Genomic DNA, 20,701 nt, shown 5'->3' with positions numbered 1-20,701 from the left:
ATTTAGAATACCCAATCAGATGGCAGAAAAAAGGACTGCTTTACCAAAGGCCATATCTTGACCATGGAGCGTATCCAGTGAGTAATGTTTGACAAAGGTGTGGATAGAAGCACATGTAGCTGCGTCACAAATATTCCTAATAGGAACTCTGTGCTGCAGGGCAGTGGAAGTAGCCATTCCGCTAGTGGAATGAGCATGCAAACCATCAGGAGGGTCCTTGCCCACCAATCAGTAACATTCAGTAATGGTGAGGATAATTCACCTGGACATGGTCTTTTTGGTAACAGCCTGGCCCAATCGGTGTCCAGCGTACCCCACAAAGAGTTGGTCGTCCACTCTGACCCTGGACAGCATAGAAATATAAAAACTCAGAGCTCTCCTAGGGTCCAACCTATGGAGTCGCTCCTCTTCCTTACCAGGATGAGGGGAAGGATAGAAAGCAGGAAGTACTACTTTCTGGCTTAAATGAAATTCAGACACTACCTTAGGTAGAAAGGATGGACGTACCCTCAGTACAACCCGATCTTTGTAGAACACAGTAAAGGGTGGCTTAGATGAAAGTGCCTCCAATTCGCTCGCTCTGCGAGCGGATGCAACCGCAATCAAGAAAACCTTCTTGAAAGACAACAGTCTCAAAAGACAAGACTGCAACGGTTCAAACGGAGCACCCATCACAAATTTCAAGACCAAATTCAAATCCCAAACCGGCACCTGAAATGAATCATGTAATTTTTAATGGTACCTACTTGAAGACCCCTGTGGGCCAAAGAAAGCAAGACAGACAGAACCATGGAAATGGAACACTGAAAACGATCGACATTGTGTCCTCTGCACCAGTCGCAAAACTTACGCCAACGGTACAGGGATTCGGTTGCCGGCCGCCTGACCAAAAGCAACACCTCCATCATGTCATCCGGGAGGTCCCAATCCTTATCTCTCAACCTTTCAGAAGCCAAGCATGAAGTTTGAGAGTCTTGACCTCTTGATGGAGAACCCGAAACCCCCCCCGCCCACCGCGGGAGAGAAGATCCTCTCGGTAGGGAAGACAGCGTGGAGGACAGATGGATATCTCTAGAGGTCCAGGTAACACGCTTTCCTGGCACAATCTGGAGCATTGAGGACCATGTGGGATCCGAACCTCCGCAACCTCCTTAGTACATGAGGAATGACGGGGACCAGGGGAAACGCATACAGAAGTGGGAATGACCAATCCACGACAAATGCGTCCCATAAGGCTCCTCTCGCAGGAAATTCCCTTGAGGAGAATCTCTTGCACTTCCGGTTAGCACTGGTCGCAAACAGATCCACTTGTGGGGTTCCCCAAAAGGTGAAGATCTCGAAAAGGACTTCCTGAGCCAACTCCCACTCGTGAGAGATCGTGCTCTGCCTGCTCAGAGTGTCCGCTGCTGCATTTTCCTCTCCAGCCAGATGAACTGCCGAGAGTGAAATTCCTTGCTGAATTGCCCAGAACCAGAGCTGCATTGCCTCTCTGCACAACGAGAGTGACCCTACCCCCCCTTTTTTTGTTGAGGTAATGCATGGCCACTGTGTTGTCTGTCATAATCAGGACACTCTTCCCCCGCACAGATGGCAGAAAAGCCTTCAGGGCCAGCCTGATGGCTCACAAATTTAACAAGTTGATGTGGAGTTTGGACTCCGATGGAGACCAATGACCGCGAGCGGTCAGATCATCAGCATGAGCTCCCCATCCTGTGAGGGAAGCATCTGACACCACCGTCACTTCCGACCAAGGTTACCGAAATGGCTCCCTCTTTATCAGATTCCCTTCTCTGGCCCACCACAGAAGATCCTGCGAGACAGAGAGTGGAACCTGAACGCAATCCGACATCTTCCCTGAGAATTCGGACCACTGCATCTTGAGGACCCATTGCAAGGATCTCATCCTCAGTCTGGCCGCTGGCACCAGAAAAATGCAGGATGCCATGAGGCCGAGCACCTTAAGAATACGAAAGCCGGAAGACTCCGGGCATGTTGAAATGTGTCCACCATCTGTACAATGTGACGAGCCCTCACCTTGGGAGGTGAACACTTCCCCCAAAGACGTGTCCAACACAGCCCCGATCTACTGGAGCTGTTGAGGTGTTCGATGCGACTTCTTGAAATTGAGGGAGAAGCCCAGTTTGTGAGGGAGCGGCAGATGAGACTGAGATGATCCAGAGCTTGCTCGGGAGAACGTGCTCGGATCAGCCAGTCGTCCAGGTAGGGGTAGACGTGAATCCCCCTGCCTGAGATATGCTGCCACCACCACCATTAGCTTGGTGAGGACCCTCGGGCGGAGGTCAATTCGAATGGCAGGACCCAAAACTGAAAGTGCAAGCTGCCAACCGCAAACCTCAGGTACTTTCTGTGCTTTGGATGACTCCGCACATGAAAGTAAGCATCCTGTAGGTCCAGAGACACCAACCAATCTTGAAGTCGAAGGGCCTGAAGGACCTGAGAAAGAGTAACCATCTTGAACTTGTCGTTCCGGAGGAACATGTTTAACCAACACAAGTCCAAGATGGGTCTCAGTCCGCCGTCTTTCTTTGGAATCAAAAAATATTGGCAATACCATCCCTTGTTCCTCTCCGCTACAGGCACCAGTTCTATAGCGCCTTTCTCCAGCAGGGTTAAGATTTCCTGCACAAGGAGCGGATCCAGAAGCTTCAAAAGAGAGACTCCTCAGTGAATTGTCGTGAGGCCGCTTTAGGAAGGGCAGGCAGTTATTGTCTCCAGAACCCACGCATCCGAAGTAATAGTTCTTCGAGATGCTGAGACAGTCTGCCCCCAACCAGCGAACAATGGTACATGGCCTCATAGATGTTTTGGAGAGGCTGTGGCAGCGCCTGAAGGCAAAGAGGCTGCTGCTTGAGCAGCTTTGGAACCCCTATTTCCCCGACCACCACAGGTACTTCTTTGTTGACCCCTTTGATTGCCGGCTACTCTCGTCCTACCAAAAGAGGAGTAGTAACGAAAGTAACCACCTCTCCACTGTTGTCCCTTAGGACGAAAAGGCAGAGGTTGACGCACTGCTGCACTCAAAGATTTAGCAGCAGCTTTGGAGGTCTGCAACCTCTCAAGGCTCTCGTCAGCCTTGCTACCAAACAAATACGAGCCATCAAAGGGCATGCTCAGAAGACGGGCCTGTACATCTGGAGCAAAACCCAACTTCCGCAACCACGCAAACCTGCGTATAACGGTGCTCGCAGCCATGGACGTCTAACACTATTGGACGTGTCCAACCCAGACTGAAGGGATTCACACATGGCATCCTTGCCATCCTGCACAAGAGCAAGGAGCCCATCCCTTTCTTCCCCCTCGGGAATATGCTCAGCCGATAGAGAGACGCAATTCCACAGAGTGTGTGAAAATCTTGCCAAGGCACAAGTGGAGTTGGCTGACTTCAGCGCCATACTCCCTGCAGAAAACACCTTGCGTGCCCAACCATCGAAGCGCTTGTCGTCCCTATCTGGAGGGTTTGTTGGGTACGCTGCCTGCCTCGAGGTGGCCGTAGCCGCCTGAATCACCAAACTCTTGGGAGTAGGGTGAGTGGACAGGTAGCTGGGGTCGCTACTGGAAGGGCAGTATTTTTTAGTTAACTACTTGTTAACCGCCGGAAGAGACTCTGGGGTCTGCCAAGCAGCCACCACCCTTTTTTGCAAAGTCAAATGAAAAGGTAACACTGGGTCAGTGGACGGACCTTGATCCAAAATATCAGTCAAGTCATCCTGAACACATGCATCTGGAGGACTAGACCAACCAAGATACTCAGTAACCCTAGCCATCAGTCTCCGATAAGAGGACGCTGCATGAGCCCCAAGCTCAGGCCTGCCAAACTCCTCCTCCGGAGATGTCTCCAAGCCACTGGCATCATGAAGAGATTGCCTTACCTCTTCCAAATGACTATCCCCTGAAAAGACAGGAGCCACTTCAGGCTCAACAGGGTCACATTCCAAATCAGACCTCTCCTCATAGATATCATCCAGAGGAAGGAAGAACTCCTTCCTAGGGACAGAGGTGGATATGGATTCCTTAACAGGTTTCACAGACTTAGATTTAGCCTTCCCTTGGAGGATCCACAGTACTAGGGACCTCCATCAGCAAATTCCGGTCAAAAGGCCTCGAAGGCGCTGATGGCTTCGGCGTCGACAACAGCGCCGATGGCACCGAGGGCTGGTGGGAAGGCAAAGCTTCGACGTCCCTATCCGACGAACACAGCGCCGACGAACACAGTGCCAACGGAGTCGACGCGACCTCGAGACCTTCCCAGATTTCTGCGATTTCGCCGGGGACGAAGACCAAGACCTGGATCTAGCACGTCTCTGGAGATCAACCTGAACCTTGTCCGAACGGGACCGCGACGGTTCCCGATGAGTATCGTGCCGAGTACCCGGGCCCGAAGACACGCGAGCAACAGACCGAGACAGTTCCCTGCCAGCTTCTTCGGAAGTCGCAGACGGAACTGTGCCCTGGGATTGAAAAATCGGTAGCATCTGCTCCCTGAAGGCCTCCCATTCCTCCGGAGTCGAAGACTTAGTGGGACAAGTCACTTTCCTCGCCATCATCTGACGGGGAAGGCGACCAGTGATGCCGCTTCTGGGAGTGCCGAGACGAGGGGGAGTGGCGGGACCCACTCCGGGATCGAGATCCCCGGGACTCCTTCCGACGAGGAGAGTCACCCCTCGAATCGTCGGTGGACATCCCTTTCGCAGATTTTCGGGACTTACTGGGTTTAGTACCCCAACTACCTGTAACTTCCCCTTACCCTCCCGCAAGGCCTTAGCAGTAAGCGACTGGCAGTTCGAACTGTTGTCGGTGTCATGACTCTCACCCAGACACCACAAACAAATGTGGTGCGGGTCTGTAATCGATATCTTAGCCTTACAGTCCCGGCAAGTCTTAAAGCCAGAACGCGGAGTCAGAGGGGTAGATGAAGAAGACATTCACGAAGAATACACTGAGTTCTCGAAGCAAACACGTTTGCGGAAAAAACGGAACTGAGGCTACGGGCGCCGTGCGTCCTATTTATAACATCCGGTGACGTCGCCCTCGACTGAGGCCTTCGAGGGACATCGACCCAACGCCATCGACGTAGGACACCCTCTGCCGGAAAATGTCCAAAGTAGCACAGCTGTGGACATTACATGTCAAAGATGTGGAATACATTGGAGGACACAATCCATTAGAAAGGCTGTATACTAGCCGTAAATGGCAGATGCGTCATGTGCTAATCGTTAGCTGTCAAGCTCAATGTTCGCCAAGTGTGGGGCGGTAAGGTAAGAGAGGGGGAGGCGGAGGACAATGGGGAGGGGGTAGAAAATGTGAAAAAATTGATCATTCATCTGCACTGTTTTGCCAATTTAATCCAATGTTTTTTTGCCTGCACATGTTGGTCTTCAATAAAAATCAATAAAAAAAGTTTAAAAAAAGTTTTGCTCTCCTATTTCGCACAAGAAAGAAAAGTTATGCGCTGTAAGAGGATGTGTGTCTGCGTTAAGTAACATTATGGCATGGGTGATGACAATTAAAGGTTTGGCTACTCTGGCCACGAATGTCATGAAAATAGGTGGAGCATATCGTTTGGACTGGTGGTGTTAGTTTGAGGAGCGGGCGATCAGTATTCTTGCTGAGAAGGCACTTGAACTTAGGGCAATGCATGAACGGATAAGATTAGCACAAGACGGCGGCGCCCAACCCGTTGTTTTCGCATGTGTAAAAGTGAGTAAAACTAAGGTAAGATGTATAGGAATTTTTTTAAGATCGATGACAGTATACTTAAAAATGCATGTCTGAACAATCAGGACAATTACATTTTCGAGCGTACTTCCCCTTTAAAGCTTAGCTGGATAACGGGAATCAGTTACAGGAAAGTTACCAATGCAGATCTCAAATCATGCAAGAGAGTTTAAGGTTTCATAGCGTTGGATCGCAAAAGCAATACATTTTCTACAAAAGAGACAATACCATATCTCAGAAAAGATAACATCCAACAATAAGTAAGAAGTTTACCCCTTCCTGGCATAACTAAGCTTTGCACAGCGAGACATCACGCCACATGAAGATGAGATGCAAATGCAATTTAAGGGTTCGCATTTGTCTATTTCATTAAGGAAACTGTATGGGGCTATTCCATATTTTAGCTAGGTTGGTAGGTCAGTCATGATGTAATCAGATGTGCACATGGCTGTGTTTGGGGTCAGCTGGATGAAAGTATGGCATGCAAAGGCATTAAAGGGGTGGAGTGAGGGAGGAGGCCTAGCTATCAACCAAGGCGCTTTGATGGTGATAAGCATTACACTAGCCTAACATTCCTTTTGTGCATGAATATGGAAGTCTTTGTTCTATTAATGACACAAACCGACAAAGCGGTACTAGTAGTTTACACACATTTACAAAACAGTAACTTAAAACCATACAAATAAAAGTACTGTGCCTTATATTGCAGGACTCTAGAAGACTGATGATTAAAGTGTGATTTAAACTATTCCTTACCTTTTTGGTTAAAGATGCCCTCCATCTCCAAGCTACTTCTGGAGTGAGCAATGCAGAGGGAGCTACACGGAGCTATTCCCTCCCCTGCTGGCGATGTATCTGTGGTTCTAATTAGACACCAATCAGGTTTGTCATGCAGCCTTTCAAGAACCTCCACTGTCTGACCACGACGGATGGTCAACTCATTGTTGTTACATGCAGTAAAATCATGGATAACCACTGTCAATTCACAGCCACCAGACAACTAGGTAGAAAAAGAGAAATTAACAATGTCAGCAATACTTTAGAAGAGCCTGCACATATCTAACCACTCAGATGTTAGGAAACAAGTGAGAACTGAGTTTTGTACCCTGAGAAATCAAATATACCAGAAAACAACAAACTCAAAACTGCTGCTTTTTTAAATCTATTAATCTCAAACTTTTTAAAGTATTGTAGTGCGCTTTAATCATTCATATTTTGTTCAGCGCTTCTTGAGGTCTTTCCTAAATCATGAGGCATCAATTGAAAAAGTTAAATAACTTCAGTCATTTTCTTGCGGATGGTAAAGGTATTCCTCTCACTGACTGCAGATAGTGGAAACATCATTGAGGCTCAGAATAGTACAGAAAATATTTCATCACCACCAGGATGTGCCAGATCCATGCTGTATGTGTCATGGCATCAGTGGCATTGCTTATGGCGGAAGAGACATTCCCAGTATATACACAGAGCTGCAAGCACTCTCTCACCTTGATTCACCCCCTTTTCCCCAGTGACAGACTTTGAAGAATGTCATAAGGCACATCAGAAAGAGGAAAAACAATATAAAAGGAATTTTTTTAATGGGATGGCGCATGGGGAATCTATGGGGGCGGGGGATGGATGGTGTATCCATCAGAAAGGATATTACTGAAGCTAAGTAAATTGTTCTTTTAGTAGTTACCCATCTACCATAGATTCAAATTTTTTAATTACTCTCAATACAACAATTTATGTTTGAGGGAAGAGTGCAAGGACATCTCTCTACACAAAGAAGAGGGCCACTCTCTAGTATATTTACCTGCTGCAGAGCAAAAGTCACTTAATATGCATATAAGTTGTATACTTTCAGTGGTGGTGAACGTGTGGAATGCCCTTGTGGAGCACTGTCGACCTCTGTCTCCTTTCACCCAGTTTTTCGGGAACCCACAGTTTACACAGGGAATGGAACCAGAGGCGTTTCAGGAGTGGAAGAGGGTGGCGTGCACGAAAGTGGGGGACATGTATCAAGGTTCCGATATAATGACATTTCAGCAATGCAAACATAATTTTGGGGTGACCGAAAAAGACATGCATAGGTACTTTCAGCTAAGAATATTGGGAAGGTGTGTGGCATAATATACCCAAACTAACGCGCTCGATCCAATTAAGGGAGGAATGGTATAGAATAATGCTGCAATGGCATTATACACCAGAGGTGTTCCACATAATGTTCCCAAATGCATCACCTGACTCTTGGCGGTAGTGTAAGGTCACATGCTCGTGGGTAAACATATGGTGGGAATGCCTGGCGATGCGACCCTACTGGCAAGATGTTATTAAGCAAATTGAAGTGATAATTGGGATCGGCAGGGATTTGGGACCCAGGGAGTAGATGATGGGACTGGCGAACACAGTGGACAGCTTAATGTCAAGGGAACAAAAAGCATTCATGGTTCTCTTAGTTGCTGCTTGGTTGGCGGTGGAATAAAATTGGAAGCCGAGTCAACCTCGAACGGAAAATGATTGGATACAGAAAGTATGGAAGTTCCTGGCGAAGGAATGGATCACCTACAGGATCCAGGTGGGCCTGGGTGGCCTTTAGGCTGGACTGGGCATGGTCTTGGTGCATCTGCAAAGTGACTTTAGGTTTCAGTGGTGCTAGCAGAACTTGAAGATCATGGACTTCCTTTGAGTAAGCTTGTAGTCAGCCACAGGGCCAAGGGGAGATGGGGCGGCCTCGCCTCTGGTTGTGCCGGGGGGCGTAAGAAGAAATGGGGTATCATAGATGGGGTGAATGAGTTGGGTTTTGATGTTTCATGCTTTGTTATATGCCAAAATGCCAATAAACCTTTTATTAAAAAAATACCTTGCCCATACACACCTGCTTCTTTAGAAGCAAAAGAGGACACAGACAGAATTTCTAAAGAGGAACTGATCCAACACTTGGACATAGAGGAACAATGCATCAATATACAAACAGAAATCTAGATTCACTTGATATGGTGCATTTGCAAGGTGAAGGGAGCGATTCTACCCGGATCCCAAGGGATATCCGGGCGTAGTGGCATGATTTCGAACTTGCTCCAGTTGATTGTATAGCCGGCCATAGGGCCTATTTCTAGGAGTAACGTCAGAATGTACGTGAGTGATGCGTGCCCTCTACTGACATATAGTAGCATGTCGTCCGCGTAGAGGGACACACGGTGTTCCTCCGCCCCCCTGAGTAATGCCCGTCCAGTCCCTATATGCATGGAGTCTGATCACTATAGGTTCAATGGATAATGTGTATAACAATGGCGATAGCGGGCATCCCTAGCAAGTGCTGGATTGTAGCTCAAACGCCAGGTAGGTGGTGCCATTGGTGACGACTGCTGTGGTGGCGCCCGTATATATAGCAATTTGATCAGCTGGACCAAATGGGGAGGAAAGCCATATCGAGGTAGCACTTTGAAGATGAACTCCCACTGTACTTGATCAAAGGCCTTTTTGGCGTCTACAGTCAGAATTAGGTCCTCTGGGTCTCTGTCCCCCGCTACAACATGTAGTAGCCTTCTAATATTGTCGCTTGAGTGTCTGTTGCGGATGAACCCTGTCTGGTCTTTGTGTATGACGTGCGGGAGGCTGTTTTCAATTCGCCTGGCTAGACATTTTGCCAGTATCTTGGCATCAGCGTTTATGAAGGAGATGGGTCTGTAGGACCCACATAGTTCGGGATCCCGCCCCGCTTTATGGAAGGCCACTATATTTGCGGAGAGCATTGAATGGGGAAGGCGGCCGAGGTCAACAGCTTCATTGAATACCTCCTCCAGTCGGGTTGTGATATCTGCCCCCAGTTTTTTATACAGGTCGATTGGAATCCCTTCCGCCCCTGCCGCTTTACCGCTTGTTAGAGCAGCAATGGTGCTTGTGATTTCTGCCGCCATCATGTGTGCTTTGAGGGCTGGGATGTGGTCAGGGGGGATTTTTGGGATCTGTATGTATTCCAGAAAGAGGTCAATGTCTGGGTTTGCAGGGGCGTCTGGGGCCATATAAAGATCTTTATAGAACTCTGCGAATCAAGCGTTAATTTGGGAGTTTCCTAATGGCGGCACTCTCTCTTTATCCCGTATTAGTTATGGTTCGGGCAGCTTGCCACTGCTTTAGGGCCAGGGCCATTGTCCTAAGGGGTTTATCGCCAACGGAGTAGTATGATGTTGCTGTAGGATTTTTGGGCTCTGACGGTGGTGACCTGCTTGATTTTGGTGCGAAGGTTTTTCAGTGGGGGTTTTAGCCATTTACCTCTGGTTAGTTTGTGGTCCGTTTTGACTTTTTTCAGCTCGGCCGTTAACAGGGCGATTTCCTCCCCCCAGGATTTGCGCTTGAACGCCCATCGCAAACTACACAGTCCCCTTAAGTATGGCTTAAATGCGTCACGGCACTTATGAGCTGTGTAGTCCTGGACAAGATTGGTTTCCCAGTACCGCTCGTTGTCGGTTATCAGTTTTTCTATGAGGTCAGGGTAGTGGAGCATGCAGAGGTTGAGTCTCCAGGAGGGTAGCTTACGCAGCGTGTCTGGGAGGTCGAGGCGTAAAAGGACCGGGGCATGGTCTGAGAGAATCTTGCATTCCTCGGCTAGATGGAGTGTGTTCGCTGAAGTAAACCAGTAGTCAAGTCGGGAGTAAGTGTCATGGGGATGGGAGCAGTATGTGTATCGTTACTTTGCTTGTGTTTTTCACACCATATATCTTTCAAGTGTAGGTCTTGCATTAGGGTAATGAGGGAATTCTGCTTCTTTAGAGTGGGTGGGAGGTGCCCGGGGTTGTGCCCAGCCGGTCTCGCGTGGGGTCTAGCGTTAAATTCAGGTCACCTCCAATTAGCGTGAGATGGTCCATATACTGTGCGCAAGTTGTGAACACCTCAGTGAAGAAGGAAGGGGTGTCTGAGGTAGGGGCGTATACATTTAGGAGTGTGATGGGGTCGTGGTATAGGTGTCCCTGGATGAGAATGTATCTACCTTCCCCGTCGGCCACCGTGTTTTGGATTTGGAGTGGGACACGTTCATAGATGAGAATGGATACCCCTCTTTTTCCCTGTTACAGGGCATGTTACGCTGCCCCGACCCACCCCGTTGTATTTTCTCAGATTCTGCTGCCCCCAGGTGAGTCTCTTGGATGAAGATTATATCTCCCTGGAGATCCCTCATGCTGTTAAGTAGTCTCCTGTGCTTGATGGGGTGTCCAAGGCCTTGGATGTTGAGTGTTATTAGGGTGATGTGCGAGGTCATTGTCTGTGCGTGTTCACTCTAGTGAACGCGCCAGTAGTCTCATCTACTTCTTCACAGTGCAGCTGTCTGATAGAAATGAAATTCCCCAAGGGAGCGGCACACTACAATGTTGAACTGGTCGACCCCTCTTATGCTGACATTCTAGATTCTACTTGCATGAGAGGAGTGTCTGGGAAGAAAAGGTGTAACCTTTCTGCTGCAAGCATTTCACTATACTGTTGTGGTATACTAAACCTCTGTGCTGTTACAGGACGGAAAGAGGGAGCGAGAGGAAGAGGAGGGTATGAGGGAAGGGGGATAGAGAGAGGGAGCAAGACCAACTAGCTGCATTTAGTATATACAAAAGGAAAACGCACATTATCATTTTAAAATATTTTGTGGTTATTAGCCGCCCAAGCGACACGTGTAATGAAATGGAAATCCAAATCAACCCACACCAAGAATGAATGGATTAATGTCGCCACTGATATGTATAATGGAACTGATCACTGCATCACTGCATGGAAAGTCATCACAATGTGAAGCCATATGGATGGACTTTAAGAATGAACACCTCCCCAATGGGTTATTCCGTTGACTTACCAAAACCTAAAACTACAAAGCACACGAAGTGACCAGGTAAACAAGGCAAGAAAATGTAACATCCTCACGAATACCTGTCCCGAAAGAAATCCCTACACTCTGAAAATACTCTAAAAAGACTGTGACCCTTTAAGGAAGCACACAGCGACGACCAAGAGACTTGCTGCTCGACCTACGGGGGGAGGTGGGATGGGAAAAGGGAGGGAGAAAAGTCACGCAGAGCTACAATAGCTAGACTGAAGAAACATGTAAAAGTAATCGTGTAACAGCACTGAAATTCCTGATCTCGCTATGTAATCCTGAGCTTGTAATCGTTTTATGTAATGTGACTTACAACTTAAAATCTTAATAAAACCAAAATTTACAAAAAAAAAAAAAAAATGTTGTGTAAATGATGTTTAAGTCTGAGGAAGAATAGTCTGTGATGATACTGATTCATCCAACAGAAGGTCTATGATTATATTGAAAGATTCATGGCAACATTGTCTTAGAATATATTGATATTTGTCATCTTGCTTGTGTGGGATGAAGTCAACACAAGGTTAATGCTAGTTTATATTCAAACTCCCAAAGGCGTTTGGGATGGCATGAAGTGCCCAGAGGGATAGTGTGTGGAAGTACCCAAAGGAATGGTGTGTGAGCAAATTGAAGGGTATTATCCCATTACTGCGTAGATGGAAATACTGAGGACAAAGATGTAAAAGTTTTCACTGTGCATTTCACCGCAATTATATGTGGAGGTGTGGGTTGGGGTAATACAAAATATGAGGGTAGTATGAGGGGGCCTATGGGGGACTCCCCCCACATATAATTGTGGTGACGTGCGAGAAAAGAAAACCGACATTTTCGTTTTCAGTATTTTAAATTCGCAGTATTCACATAGATCCAATTGAAATCCCCACATGGAGGGTGTGTGAAGGTTCTCAAAGGGATGGTGTGTGTATGCACAAAAATATTTTTGCAAATTTGAAGTTGGATCCTGTATTATGAATTTTTTCTGAATATATTTCTGCTATTAACACATTTCCAGAACATTGGGAAAGGTTAGTCAACAGGCTCAGTTCACTAGACGCATGATACCCACTGGCAAGAAAAACATCAGTTGGACAATAAAAAGGCTATTCGGTTTGCAGGACTGGAAACATTCACTTGTTATGTCCGAGGTGGCGATCGGGAACTGTGCTTGAGACATAAAGAAGCAAGGATAATTTCTAAATATCGATGCGTGAAAACTGGTCTGAACACTGAGCAAGAATTTAATGTTTTCCTTTGATTGGGCTTCCCAAACATAATTTACATCAAATGGTAACTGTCCTAACATATTGGTATAATTCTAGTGATATTATGGGATTACTACATCTCTTATGTAAAACATACCATAGTATCAACCAGGCTTGTCAAGCAGTGATCACTGCTCTAAACAATGAACATGATTCTAATGTTTTCCTGTGACCAGGTTTTCTAAATATAATTTACATCAATTGGTAATTGTCCTAACATGATGTTATTATTCTAGTGACATTATGGGAATGCCACAAAATGCACACAGCAATGTTGACTTCTGACATGAAGGACCAACTCAATTCTAGATGGGGAATTCTCGTGAATACTTTATAATTAATTAAATTGGACTTTGACTTTTTATAAAGAATCTAGAAACTACATAAGGCACATAGTGCTCAGTTGCTGGCTGTGTTATTTCAGCTGTGCTTCATAAGCACTCCTCAGGCACCACAATCTGCTGCTTTATTCTTGGATGGATCCATGTGTATATAAGGGATACCCTAATAATAGCAGGTTAATAATGACACTCATGGGATCCTTATGCTATGCCAACCTTTTCCCTAAATCACTCTCAGAACCTTTACAACTCACTACTCGAACCATATGCACACTATAAATCACCCCAATCATCTTGGGGGCGCTGTATGGATAACCTCACCAGAAGTCACAACTTCAATTCTATGTGTGCGATACAACTTTGTACTGCCTGTCATTACCATATTTCTTCCCGACGTGTATGTTATCACGCATACATGCAGCGATTATTTAAGTAAAATTCAAAATGGCGGAAGCCACTGTAATCACAACACACGCCAACAGGCTCCAGGGACAGGTTTTACCGAGCCTCTTCTAGTATGTTACCTAACTTTATATTATCTAATTATCTGCTGTTTGTTTTAAGCAGACCTGATATATTAATATACAGATAGAGATGTATATACACATGGTTGACATTTGGTTTCAAATTCATATTACTTAAACTTGAAATAACGTACCAGACAGTGCATTATACAGGATTGTATGTAGGTCCCTGGCACGTGTCAAGGATAACTTTATCTGCAATCTACATATATATTGAGGGGTTCCCTGTAACAAAAACACAAATATGGGCACCTGCAATGCATCTATATACTACCATAAACGTAGGCTCTGCTAATGGACTTTTATGTCTTTTTTCACCCACAGATCCACGGTCGGCCATTCTATTAGTGGAATATATATTGCCAGAGGAGACCGGTTTGTATTTGCAATGAATCACTTGCCCTAATTGAAAAGCTTGATAATTGAGACCTCATCTTTCTACTCGCTCAGGAGATTTACTCCTTAACTTATCTGTAGTTATATACAACTCATCAGGGTATACACCCTCATTCTCTGTGGTACCATTAACCTAATACTATTGTTTCAACTTAATATTCGACAAGCGGGTCTACAGAATATATCCAGCAGCTTACACCCACGTTTCACCTCACTGAGTAATTAACTCTGCAGCCAATATTGGTAATGGAGTCCTAAGAGTTCATCCTTACACTTTGCATTGAGCCCATATGGGGCCCTTAATTTTTATCCATTTAACTAATCATCCTCCTTCTTTATCCTTGTTTTATTGCTCATGCCTACATTATCATGAATTGAATTCTGGTTACTTAAACCATTGATTGACTTGACATCATTATGAATGACCAATTGTGTGACGTTCACATGTAAATATGTACAGTATGGAATTGCACAATAGATTGGGTCACCCACCTTCTCTACTGGGTCTTTTTCACTTGGGACACATAATTCGGGCGCTTAACCTTTTTGTACATAATATTTTTGTTCCCTTATGCTTACCTCAGCCTAGATAAGGACCCAGGAGGGTCGAAAAACATGTCTGCTAGAGAATAACAACTGTTCGCTTTGTACTGTTTGGGATAATTACATTGTGTCCCATTTCATCGCATGATTATTCTGCTCTTCCGTAATGCTTGTAACGAGTTGCACATGCACGTTCTGTTAGCATGTTTTAAAGAACCTGAACGCTACACTTATGGGATTTTGTAAATGTCATCCTACAACACTGTCAAATTCCACACAATGACACCATTGCACATATTGTGGAATTTGAGACTTACGTAAGATGCCATTTCCCAAACTCGCAAATTGATTTCAGTCATTTTTCACCTGCCCACTTTCCATTGGAAGCGGGGGACACCCCCGCAGACCTGTTCACATTGTACCATATAATGGGAGCTGTGGACATCCCTTGCTACCTCGGGTTGCGATCATTTCGTCAAGCCGATTTCCGTAGTAAGCGGCAATTTGAGAAAATGTATTCAATGAAATTTCCCACTTCCCTTTGTACTACTGGAGTTTGCCTATTGTTATGAATTTAGACATTGATGTTCTAATACTTTTTTACCCAGCGCATTTGTTAAGGGCTCTTTCTTGTAGAATTGTGGAAACCTTACTTGAGACGGAGGGGCACCGTCTCACTTGAACCCTCACACATACAGCAGGTTCCATACATCATCTTTTCGATCAGCGCAGTGGTCGTCTTTTTCTAGCGCCCTAACTTGTGGCTCTAAATAAAGAAACAGTTATGCATTCCTTAATGATTTTATTAAAAAGTAATATTAAAGGATCAAGTTGAAATGATAAATGACATGCACAAAGGTGAGCTAAAGGCACTAAGATAATAACATCCGCAGTGGTGAACAGATGCTTAATAAGGGTTTTCTACTTCTTTAATTTACAAACACACAACTATGTACTGAAAGGCCCATGGCACAGTACGGAGGGTAAAAATGGAGCATTAAGGACCTGTGGAGGATATGGAAATGGTCACTTTGACTCTAGGATTGGGCACTAGCTGGGAAAAGGGCAGAGGCGTGGACAGGGTAGGGGCAGAGCGGGCAAGGCCCAACCAAAATCTGTAAATGCCATTGCGGTGGGCCCAACTACATTAGCTTTAGGCCCCACTTGTTAGACAATACTGGATATGCCGCTGGCAAGGGGAGTGTGGAAAAGAGCTGTACAGACCCCGACACGTGTCATAGGAGGGCGAAAAAGAAGAATATGTGGCGAGACGTGTGGTTTAGACCTAGATAGACCAACATTGCCTGAATTAATTAAACCTCCCATGGCCAACCAGCGAGAACATCAAAATTAACTACAGTGCCATCTTGTCGTTCTGTTCTCATATACCCAAACTTACTCATGACCTTGGTTACCATGGGCCTCTGTAAATACAAGCCATCATTAGAGAAGATAGGCACACTTGTTCAAAGGAAGAAGGTAAAAGGAAGTAAAGTACTGCTTTCTAAGAGAAGGCTTGGTGGGCAAGAAACAGGAATCGGCAGTACTGATGGATCTTACTGTAGAAGTTGATGCTTGTCATGGAAAATAATTAGCCAGGGCAGAATGTGAGAGGGAAGCTCAAAGCACACCGGAAGAGAAGGTGAACTTAGCAGATATAGGCTCATGAAAGATTAACAGTGTGCAAGACGTAGCTGGGTTATGTGAGAATGTGGGGCGTAGTAGCTTTTATAGTGGCGATCCATGGGATATGAGCCTAGAGTCTTAGGGAGTTTGCGGTTTTAAGTGTGGTGTTGAATCAAGGAATAAGCTAAGAGGGATAGAATTAATGCTCTACACAAGACAACTGAACACATTAAGGAGAAACATGCTTTACTAGACAGTGTATCATAGGAAAACAAGGATTGTCTGTAAAGGGCTTAACCCAGTATTACAGGCTGGAGGTGTTTTCTTATAGTATGAGCATGCAAATTTAGGAGTAAATAAATTGTAAATACCCAACATACAGCTTTCAATTTCTGGAACATAAAGCCTCACCTTATCACTGTCTAGTGTGTTCTGCGAGGTACGTGAAGCAATGGAAATAGTGTCGGGCTGACTACTTGCATCTCCTTGACTATCCAGGTCCTCAACATCCCTTAAAAACAGATGTGTAACACACATTATAACAATATTAAAGAATTACAGTATCAGAAGGTGTGTAACACTTAAAGAGACAATTCACAATTAAAAGCAGTCTTGCTGATAAAATAATTTACAACAGACAGGAAATCTCAGTGCTATTCCCCACAGGTCTGTAATGTTATACCATAATCTTAACTTTGTGGCAAATAAATCATGCCTCAAAAGTATCAATATACCACATATATATTGACCCATGTTTGCAGTCCCCAAATGTAACATTTTAAGTGCCTGGTAAGCTGGGCTGCGTGATACAAATACCGGTTAATGTCAAAAGTATAAAACCAAACTGTTCCACAAAGCCTACCATACTTTCTACGGCGATAAAATGAATACCACCTATTATCAGCGACTTTATATAATTATTTATTTATAGAAACCACAGGAAAGCAAAGCATTGTTGGCACAAAAACTCTTACAATATTTAACATTGATAACAGAGTGGCCCACATGGGTCCTTGGAGTGATGGAATGGAGCAATAAAAGCTGAGGAGGCGGGCTTTACCGTTCTGGTAATGCCCCTGAGGCAATAGTTACAAGCCTAAGCAAAGCTAGTGCTTTATGGTAGCCCCGGGGGAATTACCAGACCGGTAATGCCCCCCTCAGAGTTCTATTGCTATTGGTACCCTGGCACGTCATACTGGTGTATTAAAGCATTTTTTCTGAGAAATGCCATTTAAGCCGTTTTCGGGGGGAAAAAAGAAAAAAAATGTCTGCCAAGGATTGGGCAGAAGGGACTACACATAATCCCTTCTCCCTTCACATGACTGCCATTGAAATTAATGATACAAAAATAAACAAACAAAATGGCCGCCATGGAAATGGGAGAAGGGATTGTGTAGGCCCTTCTTCCTGTCCATGGCTGCTAATTGAGTGCCGAGTCCCAGCGCCAGCGAGAGACAGAGGAGCGCAGGTAAGTGGGGTATGGGTAGGGAGGGATTCAGATATGTGGAAAAGGGGGGTGGGGATTGTTGGAAGGGGCAGGGAATGCAGGAAATGCGCTGAGTGCACTTACCCTTGGTCCCAGCGAGCGAAGATGGCAGCCTCCAGAGGATGCTTGGAGCAGGGTCTTTAACTGTGTGGTAAGGACCCTGTTCCAAGCCTCCTCATTAGCACCCCCCTCGCTGGGTACTAATGTAACTTGAAGACCAGATATTGCAGGGAAAGGTGGAAACAAACCATGGATGAGGACAGGACAGAGTAACAAAGGAACGGGATGGTGGAGGAAGTGCTAAATGAGGGGTGCATGGGTGACAGAAACATGCTGTACGGTTGTCTGTGAGGGTAGGGAGAGAGGGATGTAGGGTGATGGGAGTACCTTACAGTGCTAGGAAACGGGTTTGTCAGAAAGAAAGCGGCTTGGACGTTGGATTTAAATAGTGGTAGAGTTGGAGTATGGAGAGGGAAAGGAAGAGCATTTCACAGTAGGAGATCGCGTAGAGGTAAAGAGCGAAAACGAGAGGATGATCGTAATAAGCGAGGAGAAGAGAAGGGAGTGAGATGAGCAGATAGGTAGGGTGGTGCAAGTCCATGGATAGTTTTGAAGATGATGAGAAGTTAATACTTAGCTCTTTGTTTTATAGATAGCCAGCCAATCTGGTGACAGGCAGAGAAGGTAGTAGTAAAGCGAGAAGGTTGAAAAGTGTGCGGACTGCAAAATTGAGGATTTTGATGAGAGGTCAGAAAAGCATAGTTGGGAAGGCCATAGAGGAGACTGCCACAATAGTCAGATCTAGAAGGGACGCAACAGGAGATTAGCCATTTGGCAATATTGAAAGGAAGATGATGGTGGATTTCTCTGATATTGAGGAGGTTGAGTCTGGCTGCAGTTGCAGAGTTAGAGATGAAAAACGAGAAGTTGTGAGATGGGTCGAAGATGACACCAAGGTTAGGCGCAGAAGGAGAGTAAGGAAGGTAGTCAGGAGAGAAGAGGAGAGAGGGAGGAAGAGCGCGAAAAGGCTTACTGGAAATATTCTTTCTATGGATTCTTCTCCTGCAGATTCCTCATCAGATAGCTATTCCTTCCAGCATCAGCTGCTCATAAACATTTCAACAGGGGTCATAGTACGATTCGACCGTCAATCCCTCTTGACTCAACGTGCCTCTCGTCAGCTGCGGACGTGACATCGGACGCCATATATACATCACTGCGCCCCATACCTCTGTCCCCCCCTTTTTCCCCAGAATTTAGTAGCCGCAGACAAAGAATACAAAGATTCGGGTTCGAATCAGCTAAACCAAAACATTTTTTTTTAATTTTATTTTTAGAATAAGGAACAGGATAGCACTGAAAGCCATTGTCTGACATCACCAAAGAAGGCCTGAACAGAGCCTAATATACAACTGATAAAAACCTCGGTCCACAAGAAGGGGATGCACTCATTTCGACTGCAGATCACTTTCATAACTGGGCCGGATAGGAGGGTGATGAGGAATCTGCGGCAGAAGAATCCATAGAAAAGACATTACCGGTAATTAATTTCTCCTTCAATGGAGTGCATTCACTTGCAGATTCCACATCAGAAAAACTCCCCAAGCAGTACAGAGTGCGGAGGTGGGATGAAAGCTATTAAACAAGGAAGCTCTTCAAACCACTCTACCAAAACGGACGTCTGAACCACATGCCACATCCAGGCAGAAATGCTTGGTGAATGTGTGGAGCGCTGCTCTGCAAATTTCGTTCACCGGAATGCCCTCTTGCAAAGCAGATGATGCTGCCACACCCATAGTGGAATGTGGCCTGGTGCATGGTGGCAGATCCTTTCCTGCTCTCTAGTGATACTCTGCAATGCAGAGAGTTATCCACCGGGAGATGTCTGTTTTGACACAACCAACCCCATTCTGGACAAAGAAAAAGCCACAAAGAGTTGGTCTTTGCGTCTCAAGTCTGCTGTCCTTGCCACATAAAAGCCGAGAGTCCTCTTAGGGTCCAATCTGTGAAGCATTTCTTCATCGTTGGAAGGATGTGGAGGAGGGTAAAATACTGGCAAGTCGATGCCCTGGGATACGTGGAACTCAGAGACCACCTTGGAAAGGAATCCAGGCCGCACCTGCAAGCAAAACATTTAACATAAGGAACTGGAGGAAAGATGGACTAGAGGATAAAGCCTGCAGCCTACTCACACTTCTAGCAGGCATGATTGCCACCATGAAGGCAGTCTTCAAGGTAAGTAACCGGACAGAACATGAATGTATGGGTTCAAACTGAGCCGCAATAAAAAATGTAGGAACCAGGTTTAGGTCCCAGTCTGGAACCACAAATTGGGTAGGTGGAATTGGGTCATAACCGGGATCGTGAAGAAGTATCCTTGAACCGCAGACCTCTTAAAAACAGACAAAGCCACCAAGTAGCCTTTGACTGTACCAAAACGAAGGCCTGAAGAGGCCAGTGAAAGAAGGAACTCCATCACTGTAGTGGTGGGACAAACAATAGGGTCTAACTTGCGTTCCCTGCACCATGCCTCCAATCTTCTAGATCTGCATTCCTACAGAGATCTGGTAGATTGCCTGTGTGAAGCTAGTAGAAACCCAAGAACTTCTTCGGAGAGGTCCCATCGTATCTCATCCTCTCAAGAGCCACGCATGTTGGTTGAGGGGTTCCGGGTTCGGGTGGAGTACCTGACCTTCCGACAGCGACAGGAGGTCGGGTCTTCGAGGCAACCGAGGGGTGGGCAGATGGTTCGTTCTAGGAGTTCCACATCCTCCTCACCTAATCCAGGGTGATCAAGATCATGGTGGCTCGAAATCATCTCAAACTCCTGAGAACCCCCGGGATTACAGGTGCGCCCCTCGCTGAGAATTCCCTCAAGCAAAACTGTCTGCACTTCTTGTTGGAGCTTGTGATGAACAGATCCACCCTAGGGGTACCCCACTGAG

At 45.8% G+C, this 20,701-nt stretch overlaps 1 protein-coding gene across 1 annotated transcript in view; it reads right to left on the bottom strand.

The window, feature by feature from the left end:
- The window catches only part of TRIO (trio Rho guanine nucleotide exchange factor), a 3,834,156-nt gene that overhangs the window by 377,947 nt on the left and 3,435,508 nt on the right, over positions 1-20,701 (bottom strand). The window contains exons 33-34 of the mRNA XM_069613780.1: positions 16,682-16,781; positions 6,493-6,736 (exon numbers count right to left, since the gene is read on the bottom strand). Of these exons, the coding sequence (XP_069469881.1) occupies positions 6,493-6,736; positions 16,682-16,781 (344 nt within the window). The remainder of the gene's footprint in view (positions 1-6,492; positions 6,737-16,681; positions 16,782-20,701) is intronic.

The sequence above is a fragment of the Ambystoma mexicanum genome, chromosome 5p, assembly GCF_040938575.1.
Source record: "Ambystoma mexicanum isolate Mex_15411 chromosome 5p, UKY_AmexF1_1, whole genome shotgun sequence".
NCBI lineage: Eukaryota > Metazoa > Chordata > Amphibia > Caudata > Ambystomatidae > Ambystoma > Ambystoma mexicanum.
The sequence above is the reverse complement of the archived record's forward strand: the minus strand, read 5'-3'. Positions and strand labels throughout refer to the sequence as shown.